Raw genomic sequence first — 20,794 nt, forward strand, 5'->3', positions numbered from 1 at the left:
ATCTAAACACTGTAGGTGTTTGAATTCAACTAAACAATCTAACACTGTCTAGCAGTCTATAATATTAGTGGGTTATCCTCAGAAGTTATTGACTTGAGCCTTTTACAGCTCATCATATTAATATGGATTTACTTTATTACCTCATTTTTATACTTTTCTGCTGGATGGTTAAGACCAAGATATAGCAAGACCTATATACCAAGAAATATAACTTTTGTATCTGATAAGATCAGCCAAGTACTCTCAGGATTTATCCTGTAGCCCTATACCACCTTTTGTACATCCTTTTGTCAGTGTCATCCATGAAGATGAGTCATGGCCATTGCTTGACCAATTTGCTCTCTGTGAAAGCTTGAGAAAATGTTTTTTCTCTCCATGTGACTCTCCCCAGGCTGAATCTTCATTGTGAGGTAGTAAGAGGGTAGAAAGTTAACCTAACTGTGGTGTTTAGAAGTGGGCCTTCTGGAGGTGATTAGGATTAGATAAAGCCATCAGTTTGAACACTGATGGCTTTACAAGAAGAGGAAAAGAGACTGGAAGACACATATGGTGTGCACCTGTTTCTAGCTATTTGTCAGGACTCTACCAGCAAAAATACCATCATTATATGTGGGCCCTTGGCCTTGGACCTCCAGACATGGAAACCAAAATAAACCTATGTTCTTTAACATTCTCAGCCTTGTGATATTATTAGCAAACAATGAAGGCAGTAAGCTATGAGATTGTTTATGTTCAACAAAAGCCATATCATAGTGTAGCAATGAATGCCAGGCCTGCTCCTAACAATTCTGAGGCTTAGTTAGTAGTATCAGGCCAGTCTTCAGATGCACAGGTTTATTTCCTCACCCTTCCTTTCCACTTGTGGTCAAGGGCAAGTCATTAGTGATTTTTCAGATTTTCATTATTGCTGTGTTTATGCTGATCTGGCAGTAATACTTAAAGAAATGTGAGCAGATAATGAGATATTGTACAATACCCAACGAGGAATACCCATCATTAAGACTTCCAGGCGTGTGTGTGGAACTTCCTCCATCAGACAGGCCTGGTGTGGAACCCTGCAGCAGAACTCCTTGGAGAGAGACTAGAGGCAAGACCCACCCAGCTGATCCAGGAGCAGAACATCATGCCAGAGTGGCACAGTGGGTTCACCTTCAAGGGCTGCAGCAGGAAGAAGTGGAGCACAGCAGCCAGACCCAAGCCACACCTACATGGACAAGTTTAAATTTGGTAGATCCAGACCTGGTGCTAAGGTAATAACTCTACCAAAGCACTACACCAAAGGTCAGAAGAAAGTGCTATACAAAACAACAACGAGAAGGAGCAAAATGCATTCTCAGGCCCTGAGCCCACCCAGAACAAATGCAGGAGACAATAGTATAGAAGGAATTGGAAATCACACACCTGAAATCTCTGAAGCAAAGAAACAACTGCAGAAAGGTATAGAGGAAATCAGATCAGAAATAATTTCTGAAGTGAAAAAGACATAACTATAATGAAAGAAGTACTAAGCGCTTCTAAAGAAGACACTAACTTAAAAAAATAGAGAATAGAAAAATGATGGAATCCTTGAATGTGCAATATAGGAAAGAAATAGAATACATGAAGCAGATTCAAAGTGATATACAGGAAATTAAAACCTCAATCACAAGCTGGCAAAACCGTTTGAATGAAAGTGAAAATAGACTTTCAGACCTTGAAGATATCATTGCAGCTAGTGAAAAGGTAAGAAAAGATCTCTTAAAACAACTAGGATGCAGGAAAAAATAATTCAACATCTAAAAGACGATGCAAAGATGAGCAATGTAAGACTAATAGGCATCCATGAGAAAGAAGGAGTCAATACAAATGTTATAAAAAGCACATGGGCAGAAGTAATAGCAGAAGACTTCACAAATATTGGGAAACAATCTGACATCCGGGTAACAGAAGCATATAGCACTCCAAATAACATCAACCCAATTAAAGCCACACCCAGATATATAATAATCAAGATTCCATAAATTCAGCACAGGAACAGTATACTAAAAGCCACTAGAGAAAAGAAACAGATCACATTTAAAGAAAAACCCATTAGAATAACAGCAGATTTCTCTTCGCAAACCATCAAGTCAAAAGCATGGAGCAAAGTAGTTCAAGTCTTGCAAGAAAACAAATTCCAACCCAGACTGATATGCCCTGTAAAACTCTCCAAGTTTAATGGAGAGTTGAAATACTTCCATGACAAAGAACAACTAAAGAATTTCATGACAACAAAGCCAACCCTACACAGACTACTAAAAGATAGTCTAGAGAGGGATCAAAATGACCACAACTCCATGAATGAAAATGGAAAGAACCCACCAAATAGGGCAAACAAACATAGGAGAAAAAGAGATAGATGACAGCAGTCTTTCAATTATTCAATTCTTTCAATAATTATTTTGTGTACAACAGCAAAACATTTCCTTTAGCATACTGTACAAATGGACTTCTCCTGCACCCCATTGGTCATAATTCTGTCTGAGTCTACAAGGTGGATACCAAGGAAATAGCAGTAGCTCAGTCCCACAAGTCCACCACATAGTAGACACCTGGACACATCCACCACATACTTGAACTTTGTGTGATGGTCTATCCCCAAACTGTTAGAAGTGCTGGTCATATATTTGCCATTCCAGCATTTTTGTTATGTTTTTTTCTTGGTAATTCTTTACTATGATGAAAACTTTTTCTTAGTTGATATTTTTGTATATTTTAACTTAATCAAAGGCTGTGTGAGTACTCTGACTTGATCACAGATTTGTACATATGATACACTACATTCTGGCCTCTTAGTTGGATTCACAATTTAATTTTTGAATATTATTTCGAAATACTTAATTTTGAATTAATTAACATTTAATTTTCTGAATATTGCTTAATTTTAATTTTTTAAAAATAATTTATACTGTTTCTTTGACTGATAATCTACTTATAAGACATGGTATGATATTTTCTCCTAGTATTTTTTTTTCCTAGTATTACAAACTTTAAAAAGTGTATTTCCATTTTCCATTAACTTTATATTAGTTCTTCCTTGTCTTTTGCATACACACACACACACACACACATATATATATATTATATATGAAAAAATATGTATATAATCTGACATAAGATTGATACTGTTTTCTGGAAATCTTCAATGACCTTTTAAATAGGTTCATCTAATATAACTATATTTTACATAGTCCTGCATAACTACCATTTTGAGAGCTCTTTATTCTTTATCCAGGACCATATAGCAACTTCCCTTGCCTTTTGTTTTTGGCAGAACTGGGGATTGAACTGAGGCCCTTGCACTTGCCAGGGAAGTGCTTATCCCACTGAGCCATCTCCCCAGCTGCCTTCTCTTACCTTTTGGATTGGGTTCTTTGTTATTTTCTATATGCTATGTCTGGAGGTATTAGACTATTTTGAGTCTGTATAACTGGAAAATATTTTACTTTTAGTTCTCAAAGATATGTTTGCTAAGTATAAAATTCAATGAGGACAGATCCTATTTTTTTTTTTCAGTCCTTTGAATAAATAAGTCTAGTTTCTTATCCACTTGCTCTTTTTTTTTCTGATGTAGGATAAGATGCTATTTAATTTTGTTCTTCCATAGCTTTTTTCCCCTATGTATATGCTTTAATGATTTTTTTCTTTACAATTACTTTTGGACAATTTCATTTTTGTGTATCTTGGTATGATTTTATTTATATTTCTTGTGCAAAAGGTTCATTTTTCTTGGGAATGTAGTGGCATAATTCTAACTAAATTCAGGAATTTTAAATCTTTAAAGGGCCGGGGAGATGGCTTGGTAGAATAAGTGCTTCCCTGGCAAGCGCAAGGGAAGTTCAATCCCCGGTTCCACCACCACCACCACCAACAACCACAAAAAACAAATCTTTAAATATTTACTGCCTACCCCCTTCTACTTTAAGAATTCTAATTAAATTATTATACGTTTATTGATTTTGGCATAGAGAGAATTACTATATGACTGATCTATAAACTCTGCTTCATGTTTTAGATAATTTTTATTGTTATATTCATTTGTAAATAATTTTTTTACAATGTGCAATCTATTATTAATCTCATGTATTCATTTCAGAAATATTTTCTAAAATTCAGTGTATACACCTTATATCTATCACATTTCAATATTTGTCTACAATTTTTAATTTGTTATATATTATTGATTTTCAATAAAGTTAATGAGAGAAAAAGAAAAAGGACTTCCATATTTGCTAATTCCTTTAGTCTCTGTAATTAACACAACCATCGTAAGATGTATTTCCCTCATTTTAGAGACCCTAAGTCACACGTAAGTGGTGACACCGAGGTTCACATGATCTCCGATTCTTAATCTAATTTCCCTCTCTCCAACTCTTTTTTCCACGATAAGATTCATGCCTCTTTCTATGTAATAGGCGCTAAACTCTAAAAATGTATTATCTACTAGTGTTATTCTGAGTTTATACCAGGATTTGACCTCTCCTTGGTACAGGAGCAAAAATAGGGGCTAAATTCTCCCTGTGCGGGAGACCTCTGTGCCCTAAGAGCAGCCCAGTTGGGGTTTATTGTGAGTTTACAGTACTATGAGCAAGGTCCCAGTCAGTGACGGCTGTGAGCTTCTCGCGATCCTCCCTCGTCAGGCCTTCCCGCCCGCTCCGCGGGGCGTCCTTAGCAACGGGCGCGCGCTCTCCCAGCCCCGCCGCGCGCGAGGCCGCGGTGCCATCTGCGCCTGCGCGCGGCCGCAACCGCCAGTCAGCTCGCTACCCCGCCCCTCCGTGCCCCCTTCCTCCTCCTCCTCCGCCGCCCGCAGCCAGACGCCAACATGGAGCCTGAGGATCTACCTTGGCCGGGCGAGCTGGAGGAGGAGGAAGAGGAGGAGGAGAAGGAGGAGGAGGAGGAAGAGGAGGCGGCGGCGGCGGCGGCGGCGGAGGAGGAGGAGGAGGAGGAGGAGGTTGTGGAAGGGGAAAAGAAAGAAGAGGAGAAGACGGTGGAGGCGGCGGCGGTGGTGGAGGAGCCAGCAACCTTGGTTGAGATCGTGACGGCGGAGGTGGTGGAAGAGGCGGGGCGGGAGCTGGACCCAGACTCTGACTACAAATTCCAACCCGGGGTGAGTTCTGACGACGAGGACGCAGAGGACCGGGAGGATGAAGAGGCCACGGCTTGGCTGCAGGCGCGCCCCAGAGTTATCTCTCCTCCTCCCCCGCCGCCGATACACAGCTGCGCGCGGAGCGAGCGGACCAGCGCGAAGGTGAGCGGGCGGGAGAGGGGAGCGCGCGGGCCGGGACCGCAGGCGCAGCGCCCGGCTCGCGCCCGTCACCGGCCCTGTCGCGCGCGCGAGCGCCCTCGGAGCAGCCAAGGCCCGGGCTCCTCCGGCGGCTGGCGGGCCGCCCTCCGCCTCGGGCTCTTTCTGGCGAAGACTTGTCTCGTCCTCCCCGCCCCCACCCCGGCTGAGTCCCGGGCCGTTTGAAGTACAACACCTGTTCAGGGAGTACTTACTCCCAGAGCGTATAGTTAAGAAACGCTTTTTTGGAGAAGGTGGGTAGGATTGGACAGCGTGGTTACCCAGGGAATAGTTTGTTGGGAAGATAATAAGCAATTAGTTTCAGTGAAGTGCACGATTCCCCCTGAGGAAATATTGTGGATTATGTACACTCCAGATATAGTTTTGGGGCTCCCTGCCAGCTGAGCTTCTCTGGACCTTGCCTTATATCAGTAAGGGAGTTTCCAGCTTAGAATACCAGACTTAGAATGCAAGAAGCTTGTGATGCAGCTGCAAACAGTCTGGAAAACTGGAAAGCATAAAGTAAATATAGAAGGAGCCGATATGACGTTAGAGCGATTGGATAGAGTAGCGGTGCTCAACTTTGTGGTAGAGCATTTGCTTTCCCTTTGCAAAACCCTGGATTTCCATTCTCAGCAGTGGAAAGTAGGAAACAAAGGGAAAAGGGAAAGGGAAAGAAAAAATGAAGGGAAACTAAAGAAAAAAGGCAAAGGCAAGAAAAAGAAAAGGAACAAATTAGTGCCTCTAGTATTGTTTTTAGCACTTCAGGTACTCAGTATCCATGCTTGGCTAGTCTATCATATTGGATAGACCAGGTAATAGTTAGGTCATAATCTGGTAATGGCTAAAGAGTAGTAGTTTTGTGTGATAAATGTGCCATATGGTACTTAATTCATTGAGCCTATATTATTAAGCGATCACCATATGCCACACATTGGCGCCGGTGGCGGGTGTTTGGTGAACCCAAACAGTTTTTGGTCTCTGCCTTCCTAGTTCACAGAAGAGGAAAATGAGGCAGATAAAATTCAGACTGTCATATAGATAAAAGTAGAACTTCTAAATGCTAAAATGCTAAGATAGCATAGAGTAAGATAACCTGGTCTTGTTAGTGAAGCGTCCTTGAAAATTCAAGACAGGTCACCTAGGCAGAAGGGGTGGGAAAGAGCCTTCTACTTGAGGGAACAACATGAAAAATACTGATGATAGTGAGTGTGGCAATTTTTTAAAAAATAATTTTATTGAGAAACATAGCAATGAGACAGTTTCAAAACAGTTAGTTGGACAGTTTCAATAATTAATACATTGCATATTTTTGTCTTAGTGGTTATTCATTATACAAGATGCAGGCATGATATCCTGTCCACAAACACTATTAGAACAAATCTTTCTATTCATTGAGTTAAGATAATGTAGTTGTAGAGTGTGGCATTTTTAAGGACCCACATGGTGTAAGTACAGATTGCAAGGTGTTGTGTACTATGGCAGGCACTTAGGGCTCTGTTGTTGGGAGTTTTGGAAAGTCAGTAAAAATGTTTTTTTTTTTTTTTTTTTTTTTGGCAGTACCGGGGATTGAACTCAGGCCTTTGCACTTGCCAGACAAGTGCTTATTCTACTGAGCTATCTCCCCAGCCCCCAGTAAAAATGTTTTAAACAAGTAGAAGTCTATGGTAAGATCTGTGTTTCAGAATGTAGCAAAGTGGTCAGCTGTGATAGGGTGGGAACGGGGACTAGCATTAATTATATAAGGGACAAGAGGTAGCCATTTGTCAGGCAAAAGATGATGATATTTGGAATAGGGAAATATTGATGGATATAGGAAAAAATAGACTGATTCAAGAGCTGTTTACTAGGTAAGATTACACTTAATAATGGACTGAATATGGAATGTAAAGTGTCCAGGTGTTAGGTGATAAAGTGAATGCTTTTGCCAATAATGAGATATGGTGTTAATACTGAGTTTATGGTGACGGTAGTGGCTGTGGGGAGTTGATGGAATTGGTTGGGTGAGTGCTAAGATTATGTGTTTGGGTTTAAAGAGTAGAGAAGAAATCCGGGCTTGAGATTTTCAGTTGTAGGTTGTATACTTATAGACCATAATTAAAGCCACATTTTTATTTTTTATTTTTTAGTTTTTTTTGAGATAGGGTCTTGCTATTTAGTTCAGGTAGTCCTTGAACTCATGATATATCCCTGAACTCATGGCAGTTCTCTATTTCAGCCTCTTTGAGTACTGGGATTACAAGTGTGTATCACCATGCCTCGCTCAAGCCATACTTTTGCATAAGGTTTCCTAACTTATTTTGTATAATGACTTCTTATTTGAATAACCAGGAATATTTAAATTCATGTTTTCAGGCCCTAGAAGAGGAATTCCTAAATTAGTCCACTATTTTTTTTTTTTTTTTCCATTTCACAATACCTGGATTGCCCACTTTACCTGTTATTGCACCCAGTGTGAGAAAATTGTCTTGTCAGTAACCTATACGTAGTACAAAAATTTTACTGGTTGAAGCCCAGAGTGTTTTCTTTACCTTGGAATTTTTCTTTTGTTTTAGAGAAATCAGTTATTTTCTTATTTATCTTAAAAAACACATGAATGTATAGATGGTCTTCTGTATTAAAGGTAGTGTTAAAATGACATAATAAATGTTAAGCTAACTTTTCCTTTCACTCACTGATGATGCAAACATTTACTGGCCTAAGCTGTAAAGTGTTTACTTTTTTTTTTTTTTCAAAATTTTATTGATAAACAGCAATGAGACAGTTTTAAATCAAATCAGAAGTACAGTTTGAACAAATAATACACTGCATATATTCAGCTGTAAAGTGTTTAAAAGGAGAAAATGTTCAATTATTCTTACTAGAAATTTATGAGGTATATTTTTTATTTTAGCGCTGGATGTGACACTGTGACCCTTATTTATGCTAGGCACATGTTCTGCCACTGAGCTATACCCTAACCCTGAAATTTTTTGAATTTAGGACTTGGACTAGGACTTTTTTTTTTAATACAGAATCTTGCTATGTAGTTTAGGCTGGCCTTAAACTCAGTAAGTAGCCCAGGGTGGCAATCCTCCTGACCCAAGCAAGCTCCAAAGTGTTGGGATTATTGGTGTATACCACCACATCTGTCTTGTTGTTTAGGATTTAATGCAGTGTAAAATATTCAAAGGATAAGGTAAAATAATAGGATAATCAGTTTCATTCAAGTTAAATGACAAAATTATAGTATTCAATTATTTTCCAGTATATCTCATTTAGGTAACAGCGATGTTGTAGTGGTGACTATAAGGCTAGTAAGCGATGGATGTTAAATTTATAGTGCTGTTGTTGGAGCTGAGCTAAGCTGTGGGACTGTTTAAATGCCAAGCAAAATGTTACCAGTCTAAGTTTAGTCTTTCTAATAGTTTAAGGGAGTAATTTAGAGCTTTTGCTTTTTTGTTTTCATGTAGTCCTGCAGACCATTTAACAGCGGTCATTTCAAACACCACCTCTTGTAATTCCTAAATCTGTACATTTGAGCCATGCTGAGGAAAGTAATTCCGTTCAATGGGTTGTATCACTAGAAGTTCTTGGTCCCCAGCTACCTTACTTATCTTCTTGTAGTTGAGACTTAATACTCAACACCTGTAACTCTAAGAAGAAAAGGTTTATTTTGGCTCACGGTTTGTATAGAGGTTTCATTCCATAATATCAGCTGGCTCCAAGGCAGGGTGGCATGGCAGAGAAGAGACAGCTCTTGGTGTGACAGTGAAAAGCAGAGAGACAGATCAGAGGAGAGACGGAGGGAGAGATCCTTCTAGGTCACTCCCCCAGTGACCCACCTCCTCCAGTCAGGCTTTACCTGCAATATCACAGTTAGCTGTAAACTCAGCAGTGGACGAGTTCACTGCTGAGTAGGTCCACTGCTGAGTAACATGCCTTCATGATCCAAGCTCCTCCAAACCCCACCTATGAACCTAAGAGCTTTAGGGAGCATCTAATCTAGGGAACTATTACTGCATTACAAACCATAACACAAACTTTTGTATTTTGAGACAAGGTCTCCCTGTGTAGTCCAGTCCAGGATAACCTTGAGCTCATAGTGGTGTTTGTGTCACAGCCTTCTTAATGCTGGGGTTGCAGGCCTGTGCCACCACACTGTGAAACACCAACTTTTGACCAAGTCATGAACAGTGCTTGGAAGGCTTTGTTTCCTCTGTTAGCTCCCAACCCCAGTGTGCATTGTTTCCCCACTCTGCAGGTTACTGTTTCACAGGAGAGGGTGAACACAGGTCATAATCCTTCACCTTGTCAATTTTATGCAATTTTCATAAAAATACTAGGATTGTTTTTCAATCCCTGAAACAGTTAAAGCATATAGGAGGTTTTTTTCCCCATGTTTGAAAAATATCATCCATGAAACTACTGTGTCTCTGGATTCCTTTTAGGGTTGTAGTCTTCTCTACATAAACATTTTTATTGAGTTAATTTTGGTAATTTATGATTTTCTAGAATTGAGCAGGGATTTATAGTTAATTGTAATAGAGAATATACAATATTCTTTATTTTTCAATTTATTTGTAATGTTCTCATTCCTAATTTTGTGTAATTTCATTTTTTTTCCTTAACTGATTGGGGGTTTATTTCATTTATTTTCGCCCAAGGAAATAGTTCTGGGTTTAAATTTAATTTTGTTTCTTTCCTTTATTTTCTTTGCAATGCTGAGGATTGAACCCACACCCTTGAGCATTCTAGGCAAGTATTCTACCACTGAACTACATATTCAGCCCACTTTTCTTTTTTAAAAATTCAGTAATACAGTTTTCATCTTTCACTCTTTCCTTAGGCTTAGTTTGATTTCCTTTTTTTTTTTTCTTCTTGTTTTGAGTGCTTAATTGGCTTATTTAAAAGCATTTTAACAGCTTTAGTGATACATAATTCACATACCATACAATTTACACCATTCAGTGGCATTCAGTGGTGTTCAGTACACGCATAGTTACCGTTATTACTTATAGTTGACTTTAAAACGTTTTTCTCTCTTCTAAAAGAAATCTTGTATACTTTTGATTAATCCCTGCCTGTCTTCCAGGGAGGGATTAGTCTATTGATGAATGTATACCTAAGGAACTATTACTGCATTTCTGGTTTTGTAGATTTATGTATTTTGTGTATTTCATACAAATGGAATATATGCTTTTTGTGACTTTTTTCACATAGTATATTGTTTTCAGTATTTATCTGTAAGGTAATATATACTACCACCTTGCGTTTTATGGATGAATATCAGTAGTTTGTTTTATTTATAACAATATTTTGTTTACCCCCTCATTAACTGATGGACTTTTTTTTTCCCTGTCTTTGGCTATTAGAAATGCTGTTGCTATAAACATTTACATACAAATTTTTGTGTGGACATATAGATTAATTTCTCCTGGATATGTATATCTAGTAGAATTGTTGTAATTAATACGTAGTAATTCTGTATTTATCCTTTAAAGACTTGGCCAAATAATTTTCCAAAGTGGCCATACCATTTTACATCCCTACTAGCAGTAGATGACTGTTGTGGTCTAAATCTAGATGTCCTTCTAAAGCCTCATGCTCTTAGCAGTGGGCTTTTGGGGAGGTGACTGGATCTTGGGATTAGTCTGTTGATGAATGTATACCTAAATATGATGTTGTCAGGTAAAGCCTTGTTGGAGGAGGTGGGTTCCTGGATATATCTCTTTGCTCCTGGATATATCTCTTTTCTGCTTCCTGTCTGTCATGCTGTGGGCTGATTTTTCTCTGCCATGCTTCTAGGCTTGGAGCTAGCTGACTGTGGCCTGAAACCTTTGTAAACTGTGAATCACAGTAAACTTCTCTTCCTTTAACTTGTGTTAAGTATTTTGTCCCAGCAACAAGAAAGTAACTAAGAAAGAACCAAGATGATGGTAGTACCAGTTTCTTCACATCTTTATCAGCATTTGCCAATGTTTTTAAATATATTTTTATATTGCCTATTAATATTACAAAGTACTGGGATTCAGTGTGATACAGTGGTCCATTACATCACAGAGGTTATGTTCCAGAGACCCCCGTGATAAGTGAAAATTAGTGGTAACCTTATATTTATTTTAGTATTTATATACACTTTAAGGCTTTATAAACCTTTCCCACACTTTTAAAAACACTTCTAATGTTCTTAACCATTTTCTAAACTCATAAACCTATGTAATTTTAACAACATATTTATACTGTATGGTGCTGCAGAATCCCACAATATAGCGAAAAATCCATGATAAATAATTTAGATTAATATTTTTTGAAAACCTGTGAGACAGCGAATGTTGAACTGCAAAATGGTGAGGGACTATTGTATTTCCTTTTGGCTAGTGGTGTTGAGTACCTCTTTGAATACTTATTAGCCATTTAAAATATTTTTAGAGAAGTTTTTATTAGTATTTATAATACCTGATTATACTTGAGGGGAGTTGATACATGAACATAATACATCTAAATTAAAAAAAAATACATCTAAATTCTTTTACTTCCCTTATTAGCTATTTTTATATCTACTTTGCATAGTTCTTTTGCCTATTGTCTTAGTTACTTTTCTGGGACAAAATACCCAACATGCACAAGTTGAAGGAGGACAAGTTTATTTTAGCTTACAGTTTGTAGAGATTTCAGCCTGTGGTCAGCTGACTGCAAAGCCAGCATGACAAAGGGGCGTCACAGAGGAAAAGCAGTTTATGGGTGGCAGGCAGAAGGGAGTGAGTAACAAGCCTCTCTCTTCCTTTCATCCCATCTAGGCTATAAACCTTTTAGATGGTGCCACCCATGCCCAGAATGGGGTTTCCATTATCCACACCCAGATCTGTGTTCTAAGTTTAATTCCAGGTTAAAAAAAGTGAGAGAATTTCTCTGTGGTTTCATTTTTGACTCATCTGTTACGTAAGATTCTTAATTTCCACATATTTGTTAGTTTCCTCAATTCTTCTGTTACTAGTTCCTAATTTCATTCTATTTTGATATGAGACTATAATTTCAGTTGTCTAATATCCGACTTGGGGAATGTTTCATGTGTATTTAAAAATAATGGATGTTACCCTGCTCTAGAATAGTTTGGTCTAGTTTGTTTATAGTGTTGTTCACACCTCATATCTTCTTGGTAATCTTCTGTCCAGATAATTTATCTTTTTTAATTGAGTTTAAAAAAATTTTTTTCTTATTTTTTGAGATAGGGTCTTGTTATGTAGTTCTGGCTGGCCTTGAATTCATCCTTATGTTGCCTGGCCTGGCCTCTAGCTCACTGTGATCCTCCTGCTTTAGCCTCCTGAGTGCTGGGATTTCAGGCATGTGCTGTCATGCTCGATTAGTCCAGTTTTTTTGGAAATGGAAATAGTTTTTGTTTATAGAAAAATAACATAGAAAGTACAGGCTTTGTTTTCTCACTTTTACCTTCTCCATTTTTCTTAGTGTATTACTCTGGATATTTGTTGTAATTGGTGAAATAATATTGATATATTATTATTGGTGAAAGTACATAATTTATAAGATTTATGTGTTTTATACCTTTTCTTTCTTTCTTTTTTTTTTCCCTTCAGTACTGGGCATTGAACCTAGGCCTTCACATTGAGCTATATTCTAAACCTTTAATTTTTTTTTTTTTTTTCCTATTTTGAGACAGGGTCTCTTTATGTTGGTAAGTTGCCCAGGTTGGGCTCGAACATGGGATCTTTTTGCTGTAGACTCTCAAAGTGCTTGGACTGCAGATGTGTGTTGCCGCATCCAGCTATATTCTAAGGATTTTGACGAATTAGTAATGTCACTTGTCTACCATCACAGTATATACAGAATGGTTTTAGTGGCTTAGAAATCTCTTACATTTTTACTTATCTCTCTGTTCCTTCCCTGAAACTGGAAAACACTGATACTTTATTGTCTGCATAGTTTTGTCTGTACATTATCATATAGCTAGTATAACAGTATGTATCATCTTTTCAGCATGACTTCTCTCACTTAACAATATGCGTTTAAAATTCTTGTCAGTTCATGATTTGTATCTTATGTCTTCCTCCTTGATTTGTTTCCTTTTTTTGTTGTGGTAAAATATATATAACATAAAAGTTACTTAAATATAGCATTAAGTACACTTACTGTTGTGTAATTATCACCATAATCCATCTCAAGAACATTTTCATTGTCTCAAACTCAAATTCCAACATATTTGTATCTAGTTTTGATGCTTATTAACTCTCTTCAAATTGTACTCTTTTGTCTTTTAGTATGCTGTATACTTGGGTACTGCATACATGCTCATGGGGAAATGGTTATAGTCAAGCCAGTCAGTATATTCATCATCTCACATAATTATTGATTCTTTTTTTTTGTGGCAGGAACTCCTAAATCTGCTATTCTTGTCAGCAAAAATCCTGAATGTAATGCACTGGTAGTTTATTTTCTGTATATTAGATCTTTAGACTTTTATTTATTTATTTATTTATTTATTTATTTTGATCTGCTCAGCCTGCCCTGAGGGCGAGGCTGGCATGGTAGGTGGTGCCAGGGATTGAACCAGGGTTCCTTGTGCCTGGCTAAGCTTGCCTAGGTAGGCGCTTTAGACTGTTGAGCTATCTCACTGGCCCCTAGATTTATTTATTTTTCATATTTGCCATTTTTTTTTTTTTTTTTTTTTTGATGGTACCAGGGATTGAACTTGGGACCTTGAGCTTGCCAGGCAAACACTTATTCTACTGAGTTATTGCCCCAGCCCTGAGCTATCTCCTTGGCTCCATATTTGCAATTTTTGTTTGCTTTTTTTCACTGTAGTAAAATACCTATGATAACTTATAAGGGAAAAGGCTTGTTTTGGTTCATGGTTCTAGCCCATTATTGATTGGTCCTGATGATTTTGGCCCAGTAGTGAAGTAGCACATTTTGGTAGTAGTGCATGGGCAAGGTAGAGTAGAGGGGGAGATAAAGAGGGGAAGTAGAGAAGAAGAAAGAGGGAGAGAAGACTAGATAGGAGAGGAACAGGAAGAGACTGGAGTACAATATCTCTTCTCCCCACCCCCCAGTCAGGGGCATACCCATGGTAACCTCAAGACCTTAGTCTAGGCCCCTCCTCCTAAGGGTTGTGCTACTTCTCAGTAGCACCTCCTTTGGGAGCAAGCCTTTACTACATGGATCTTTGAAGGGCATTTAAGATCCAAAGTAAGCTGGGTATGATGGCACATGCCTGTGGTACCAGCACTCTGTGGGACTGAGGCAGGATCACAAGTTCAAGTCTAGCCTGGGCAATTTAGTGACTTAGTGACACCCTAGCTCAGAAGATAAAGGGCTGTGTTCTTGCTCAGTGTGAAGGCCCTCTGTTCAACCCCCTCAAAAAAATTAAAAGTGTTACAGACCTGTATCTCTTCATTTTTTTCTTTACCTTGTATCCCTGGAAACCACTTTTTTGTTCTCTATCTTCATGTTTGACTTTAAAAGCAGTAGTTTTTATGTAGTTTATAAATGAGATTGTGCAGTATTTTTCTTTTTATGTTTGACTTATTTCAGTTAGCATAACATTCTCCAGTTGCCTATGTTTTCGCAATGGCAAAATCATCTTTTAAATGCCTAATATTCCACTGAATACAGTATAGTTTGCAGCTTGTTTATGCATTTATTAATAAACATACTTTGCTTGTTTCCATATCTTGGCTATAGTGAGTAATGCTCCATTGAACATTGGTGTGCAACTATCTTTATGAGATGGTAATTTCATATACTTATGTGTGTGTGTAGAGTTGCTGGATTATATGATAGTTAAATTTTTAAGTTCTTTAGAAACCTCCAGACTCTTTTCCATAATTGTCATGCCTGTTCAGATTCCCATCAGCAGTGTATAAAGATACTCTTTTCTCCATGCCCTCACTAACACTTAGCGCTTATGATTGTTATAGGTTGCTCAGAATAGGAACCAGATCAGAAGCCAGATGGGAATTTAAAAGAGCTGTTTATTACTGAGCTCAGGGGCCAGATCAGCTCTCACGCTGGAGAATACCGAAAGGTGGCTAGCCCAGGGAGCAGGGGGGTTTTATGGAAACACATTCAGTTTGGTAAACAGATTTATTGTTTGACACAAAATAATGCTTTCAGAGTTAGTGTGACCACTACTCAAACTAAATTTCCTGGGGCTTTTGTTTTAGTTTCTGGTTAATTTGCACCTGAGTACCTGCAGTCAGCCTTGCCTAGCTGGGAGGTTACAAGAAGTTAAAGCCCATTTAGTTTCCTTTTTGAAGTCATCTCTGTAATCTAACTTTGTTTCCAGGAATTAGTGAGGTTGGAATTTTATCTAGCAAACAGCAAGAGTCAGCCCTATTTACTAAACAAAGTAGAACAGTGGGTGGGTATACATTTACAACACAAAGCACAAGATTTCTTATAATGTGAGTTGACCCATTACAATGATTGTAGTTATCCTAATAGATGTGAGTTAATATGTCATTGTGATTTTCATATATTGGTTGGCTTTTTGTTTCTCCATTACTGAGGATTGAACTCAGAACTCTAGTAATGAGCTATATCTCCACCCATTTTAATCGTATGTGGGAGGGCAGGACAAAGCTACCTGTTTTTTTTTTTTTTTTTGTTGTTGTTGTTTTTTTGTATTGGGGATCGAACTTTAGGGCCTTGTGCTTGCCAAGCAGGTACTTGTGCTACTGAGCTATAACCTGGGCCCAAGCTACCTGAGTCTTGAGAAAAAAACTACCTGGTCAATTTCGGCTGTTAGTTGCTAGGCAACTTTGTGTCTCCTGGTTCTAACTTTGCCAAGATATAAGTCAATGTCCCTACTGTTCTTTGGGTGTTTTGCTGATCAGGCAAACAGTCCTTCCCCTGAACCCAGCTCTTGTCTTCTTGTCTTGCTTGCTTGCTTGCTTTTAATGCATTTAGTATAGGGCCTACAGGGTCTCACTACATAGATAGGACTCATAGTGATCCTCCTCTTTTCAGCCTCCCGTGCACTGGGATTACAGGTGCATGCCAACATGCACAGTCTTATTTTCCTTATTTCTGCTGCTGTTTGTCCCTGGGGTACATCAACAGACTAACATGTCCTACAAAATTGCTCAAGCCAGTCTCAAAAACGTGATCTTCCTGCTTTAGCCTCCTGAGTTGCTGGCATTACAGATGTTTGGCCCTGCACTTGTTTTTTATTTATTTTAAAATCATGTTTGTTTTTTTGTGTTGTGTGAGTTATTTAAATATCTTGGACATTAATCTATACCAGATAATATTGTTTTATGGATATTTCCCACTATTTTGTAGTCTCTTTATTTTGTTGATTGTCACCTTTGCTATGCAGAAGCTTTTTTGTTTGATTTAGTCCCGTTTGTTTTTACTTTCATACTCTAAGCTTTTGGTGTGATATCCAAAAACAGATTGCCAAGACCAAGACAGTGGAGTTTTCTGTCTGTATATTTTTTTAGTAGTTTGTCTCAGTTATTCTCTTGTTACTGGGACAAATATCTGACACCCAAAATGAAGGAAGTAAAGGTTTATTTAGTTCACAGTCAGTGGAGGTTTGAGTCCATACTCAGCTGGCTCCAGAGCAGAATGGCACATGGCAGAGGGCAGCAGTTTATGGTTGCAGAAAACAGCAAAACAGCAAGAGCAAATGGGAAGAGTAGCAAGCTACAGAGAATAAGCGTGTGTTCTTTAGGTTACATTCAGGCTATACGCCCCAGGCTGGGTGTAGTACTCAACTTCATAATCCCAGCAGCACTCACACCCATAATCCCAGTGCATCATGGGTTAATCACAAACTCTGGAAGTCCACCCCATGACAGCATGATGTTTGGGGGGGACAACTAAACTCAAACATAGTTTTATGGCTTTAGATTTTTTTTGTTCACTTTTGAGTTGATTTGTGTGTTACAAAATAAGGGTCCAGTTTTGTTCTTTTACATGTGGAAAATCTGCTTTCTTTGCATTGTTTCTTCTTGGTGTGTCCTTGTGTTGAAAATTAGTTGACTCTATATTTGGGCTTATTTCTGTGCTCTCTGGTTCCATTAAGCAGTGTATTTGTTTTTTATGTCTGTACCAAACTGTTTTGATTAGTATTGGTTTATAATTTGAAATCAGGAAGGTTGATGCCTCCATCTTTGCTTTTGTTTTTCAAAGTTGCTTTGGCTATTTGGGATATTTTGTTGCTCCAGTCAGTTTTAGACTTTTGTTCTGCGAAGAATGACTTTGGAATTTTGTGGTAGAGATTTGCATTGACTGTATTGCTTTGGATAGTATGGGTTATTTATTTATTTTGTGGTGTTGGGATTGAACCTGGGACCTTGCGCTTGCTAGGTAGTTGCTTGTGCTACTGAGCTATATCACTGGCCCAGTATGGGTATTTTAATAATAATGAGACAGAGAGAAAAACTGATCTTTGGTGGATGACCTCTGAATGATATGGCGAAAAATGATCTCCCAATCTGAAGAGTACCTGGAACGAGTTCTTGTTCTCTAAAACTGAAGAATGAATTTTAGGAACAAACAGAGGTTATGAGCAGAATATGTTTATTGGGAGAAAGAAAGCTCCTGCACGAGAGAGGGACAGAAGAGGGGTCTCAAGTGGGTTGTTCCGGGAATCTGTCTTTCCAAGGACTTTTGTAGAGTAAAAACCATGTGAGGCGAATCTAAAGTGGTGGAGAAGATATGGGAACTTGCTTAGGTGGGAGTGAGGTAGGACAAAACTATGGTCAACCAGTGAGATTACAAGCACCATTGCTCAGGTAAAATTGATTAAATTCAGTACCAAATGGGGAAATGAGTCACATAGCAAGTAGGCATGAATACGGGACTGAGTCTCTTCCTGTTGGAGGTTGGATTAGTGACTCATTTGGGCTCTTTCAAGGTGATTGATACCTATTTAGAATATCAGTCCCTGATGCTCATCCCTAGGGAAGTATGTAGCTATGCTTCCTCTTGTGTCTTGGTCTTGAGGTTTGGCTTATGTGGGAGTGTCTGTCTCTTCCAAGTTGCAGTCACCTTGTCTTCCCTCTTGTCTCCTTGAGGGCCTGGCCCTGTCTGACTGCCTATAATTTTTCTATCTAATTCAGCTGCCTACAACACTGCTTTGCTCTTGTTCCTCAGGATTGCTTTTGTTATTCTGAGTCTCTTCTGGTCCCTAAGAATTTTAGGATTGTTTTCTCTTAATTCTGTGAAGAATTGGTATTTTTACTGGAATTGTGTTAAATCTGTCTCATCAATTTTTGAAGTGTGGCCATTTTCATAGTATTGGTTCTGCCTATCTAGGAACAGGGACTGTCTTTCCTATCCAGGAACAGGGGAATGTCTTTCCATTTTCCAATGCCCCATTTGATTTTTTGACAGTGTTACAGTTTTTGTTATAGAGGTCTTTCACTTCGTTGGTTAGGTTAATTTCTGAGTGCTTAATTTTTCTTGATGTTACTATGAATGGTAGGTATTATTTTCCTAATGTCTTCCTGGGTGGGTTCTTTATTGGTATACGAGAATGCCGTTGACTTTTTAGCATTAAGTTTTGTCTGCTGCCACCTTGCTGAATTTGTTCACTAGTTCTAGTTTTTTGGTGAAATTTTTTTGGTCTTCTATATAAAGGTTATATTGTCTGCTAATAAGGATAATTTTCTTTCTTTATTTCTGATATTATCCCTTTTATTTATTTCTCTTACTTGGTTGCTGTGGCTGATGTATTGAGTACTACACAATATTGAACAGCAGTGGTGACAGTGAGCATCCTTGTTTTGTTCCTGATTTTAAAGGGACAGCTTTTAGTTTTTTCCCCATTTAATATGTTGAAAGTTTTGTCATAAGTGGATTTTGGTAAGTTCCCTCTATACCTATTTTCTTGAGGATTTTTAAAAAAAATCATGAATGGTTGCTGAATTTTGTCACAGGCTTTTCTGTATCTATTGATATGATTATGGAATTTTTTTGTTTGTTTCTGAGATGTATTACATTTGTTGACTTGCATATTTGAACCTCCCTGCATACTTGGGATGAATCCAAGTATTTATCCAAAAGGATGAATCCTTTTGATGGTTTGCTGTATCCCATTTACTACTATCTTACTGAGGATTTTCGCATCTATACTCATTAAATATATTGCCCTATGGTTTTCTTATTTTGGTTGGAGATTGCTTGGTTTTGGAATCAAGGTAGAGCTAGCTTCCACGAATGAGTTTGGCAGTGCTCCTTTCAGTTTTATTGAAGAGTTTGAGGAGTGTTTGTGTTAGATCTTGTTTAAATTCAGCAGTGAAACAGTTGGGTCCTGAAATTTTCTTTTTTTGTTGTTGCTCGAATGCCTTCAGGGCACTTTTGGCCAGCGGGAGAGGTGTGAGGTTCGAACTCCAGCAACCTGAGGCTGACAGCTTTGTGGAAGCAGCCACTTAAAGGCCTGAGCTAGGGCCAGGCCCCCTGAAATTTTCTTATTTGATACGTTATAATTACCGTTTCATATTTATTGCCAGTTTCTGGGTGGTTTAGGTTTTTACATCTTGATGCAGTTTTGACAGTTCGTATTTATCTAGGAATCCATTCTGGATTCTCCAATTTATTGAAGTACGTATTTTCAAAGTAGTTACTATGAATCTTCTGGACTTCTCTGGTGTCTTGTGATTTTACCTTTTTGTATTCCCAATTATATTGCCTTAGGGCTTTCCTTTTATTTTTATTTTTTAAAGATTGGCTAAGGGTTTGTCTATTTATATTCTTTGAAGGAATTAGCTCTTTGATCTTTTTCTTTTCGTGGTAGTATGAAAGTCTTGATTTCATTAGTTTCTGCACTGGTTTTTATAATTCCCTTCCTTGTATAGCTTTGGATTTAGATTATTCTTGTTCTTTTAGGACATTGAGGTGTGTCATTAGTTTATTTATTTGGGCTCATCTACTTTTTCTTTTTTTATGTTCGTGGTACTGGGGATTGAACTCGGGACCTTGTGCTTGCCAGGCAAGTGCTTATTCTATTGAGCTCTCTCCCTGGCATTCATCTACTTTTCTGATACACACATTCAGAGTTATGGAATTCTCTCTTAGGACTGATTTTTTTGTGTTCCATAGATTCTGTTTTTTTTTGGAACCAGGTATTGAACTCAGACCCTTATGCTTGCTAGGGAAGCGCTTATTCCACTGAGCCATCTCCCCGGCCCCGATTCTGGTTTTTTTGAGTGGCATTATTGTTTGGGTCTGAGAATTACCCAATTTCTTCTTCGATTTATTCTGTGGTTCACTGATTATTCAGGAGTGTATTGCTTAATTTTCATATGTTTGCATAAGTGGTTTCTTTTGCCATTGATTTCTAGTTTTACTGTATTATAACCTGATAATATGCATGGGGTTATTTTGATTCTTTTGCACTTATGCATGCTTTATTGGGCTAGTATGTGATCTGTTTTGGAGAGTTCCATGTACTGCTGAGAAGATTGTATATTATTTTTGTTGTTGGGTGGAACACTGCAGTAATCTATTGTGTCTGTTTGAAGGTGAATTTAGTATATATATATATAT

The 20,794-nt window shown here is 38.2% G+C and overlaps 1 protein-coding gene across 1 annotated transcript in view; it reads left to right on the forward strand.

Moving 5' to 3' along the window:
* Window positions 1-20,794, forward strand: part of Alms1 (ALMS1, centrosome and basal body associated protein) — a 238,310-nt gene that overhangs the window by 112,657 nt on the left and 104,859 nt on the right. Inside the window, exon 2 of the mRNA XM_023718405.1 lies at window positions 4,988-5,266. Within this exon, the coding sequence (XP_023574173.1) occupies window positions 4,988-5,266 (279 nt within the window). The remainder of the gene's footprint in view (window positions 1-4,987; window positions 5,267-20,794) is intronic.

The sequence above is a fragment of the Octodon degus genome, unplaced genomic scaffold (assembly GCF_000260255.1).
Source record: "Octodon degus isolate 3935 unplaced genomic scaffold, OctDeg1.0 scaffold00058, whole genome shotgun sequence".
Lineage (NCBI taxonomy): Eukaryota > Metazoa > Chordata > Mammalia > Rodentia > Octodontidae > Octodon > Octodon degus.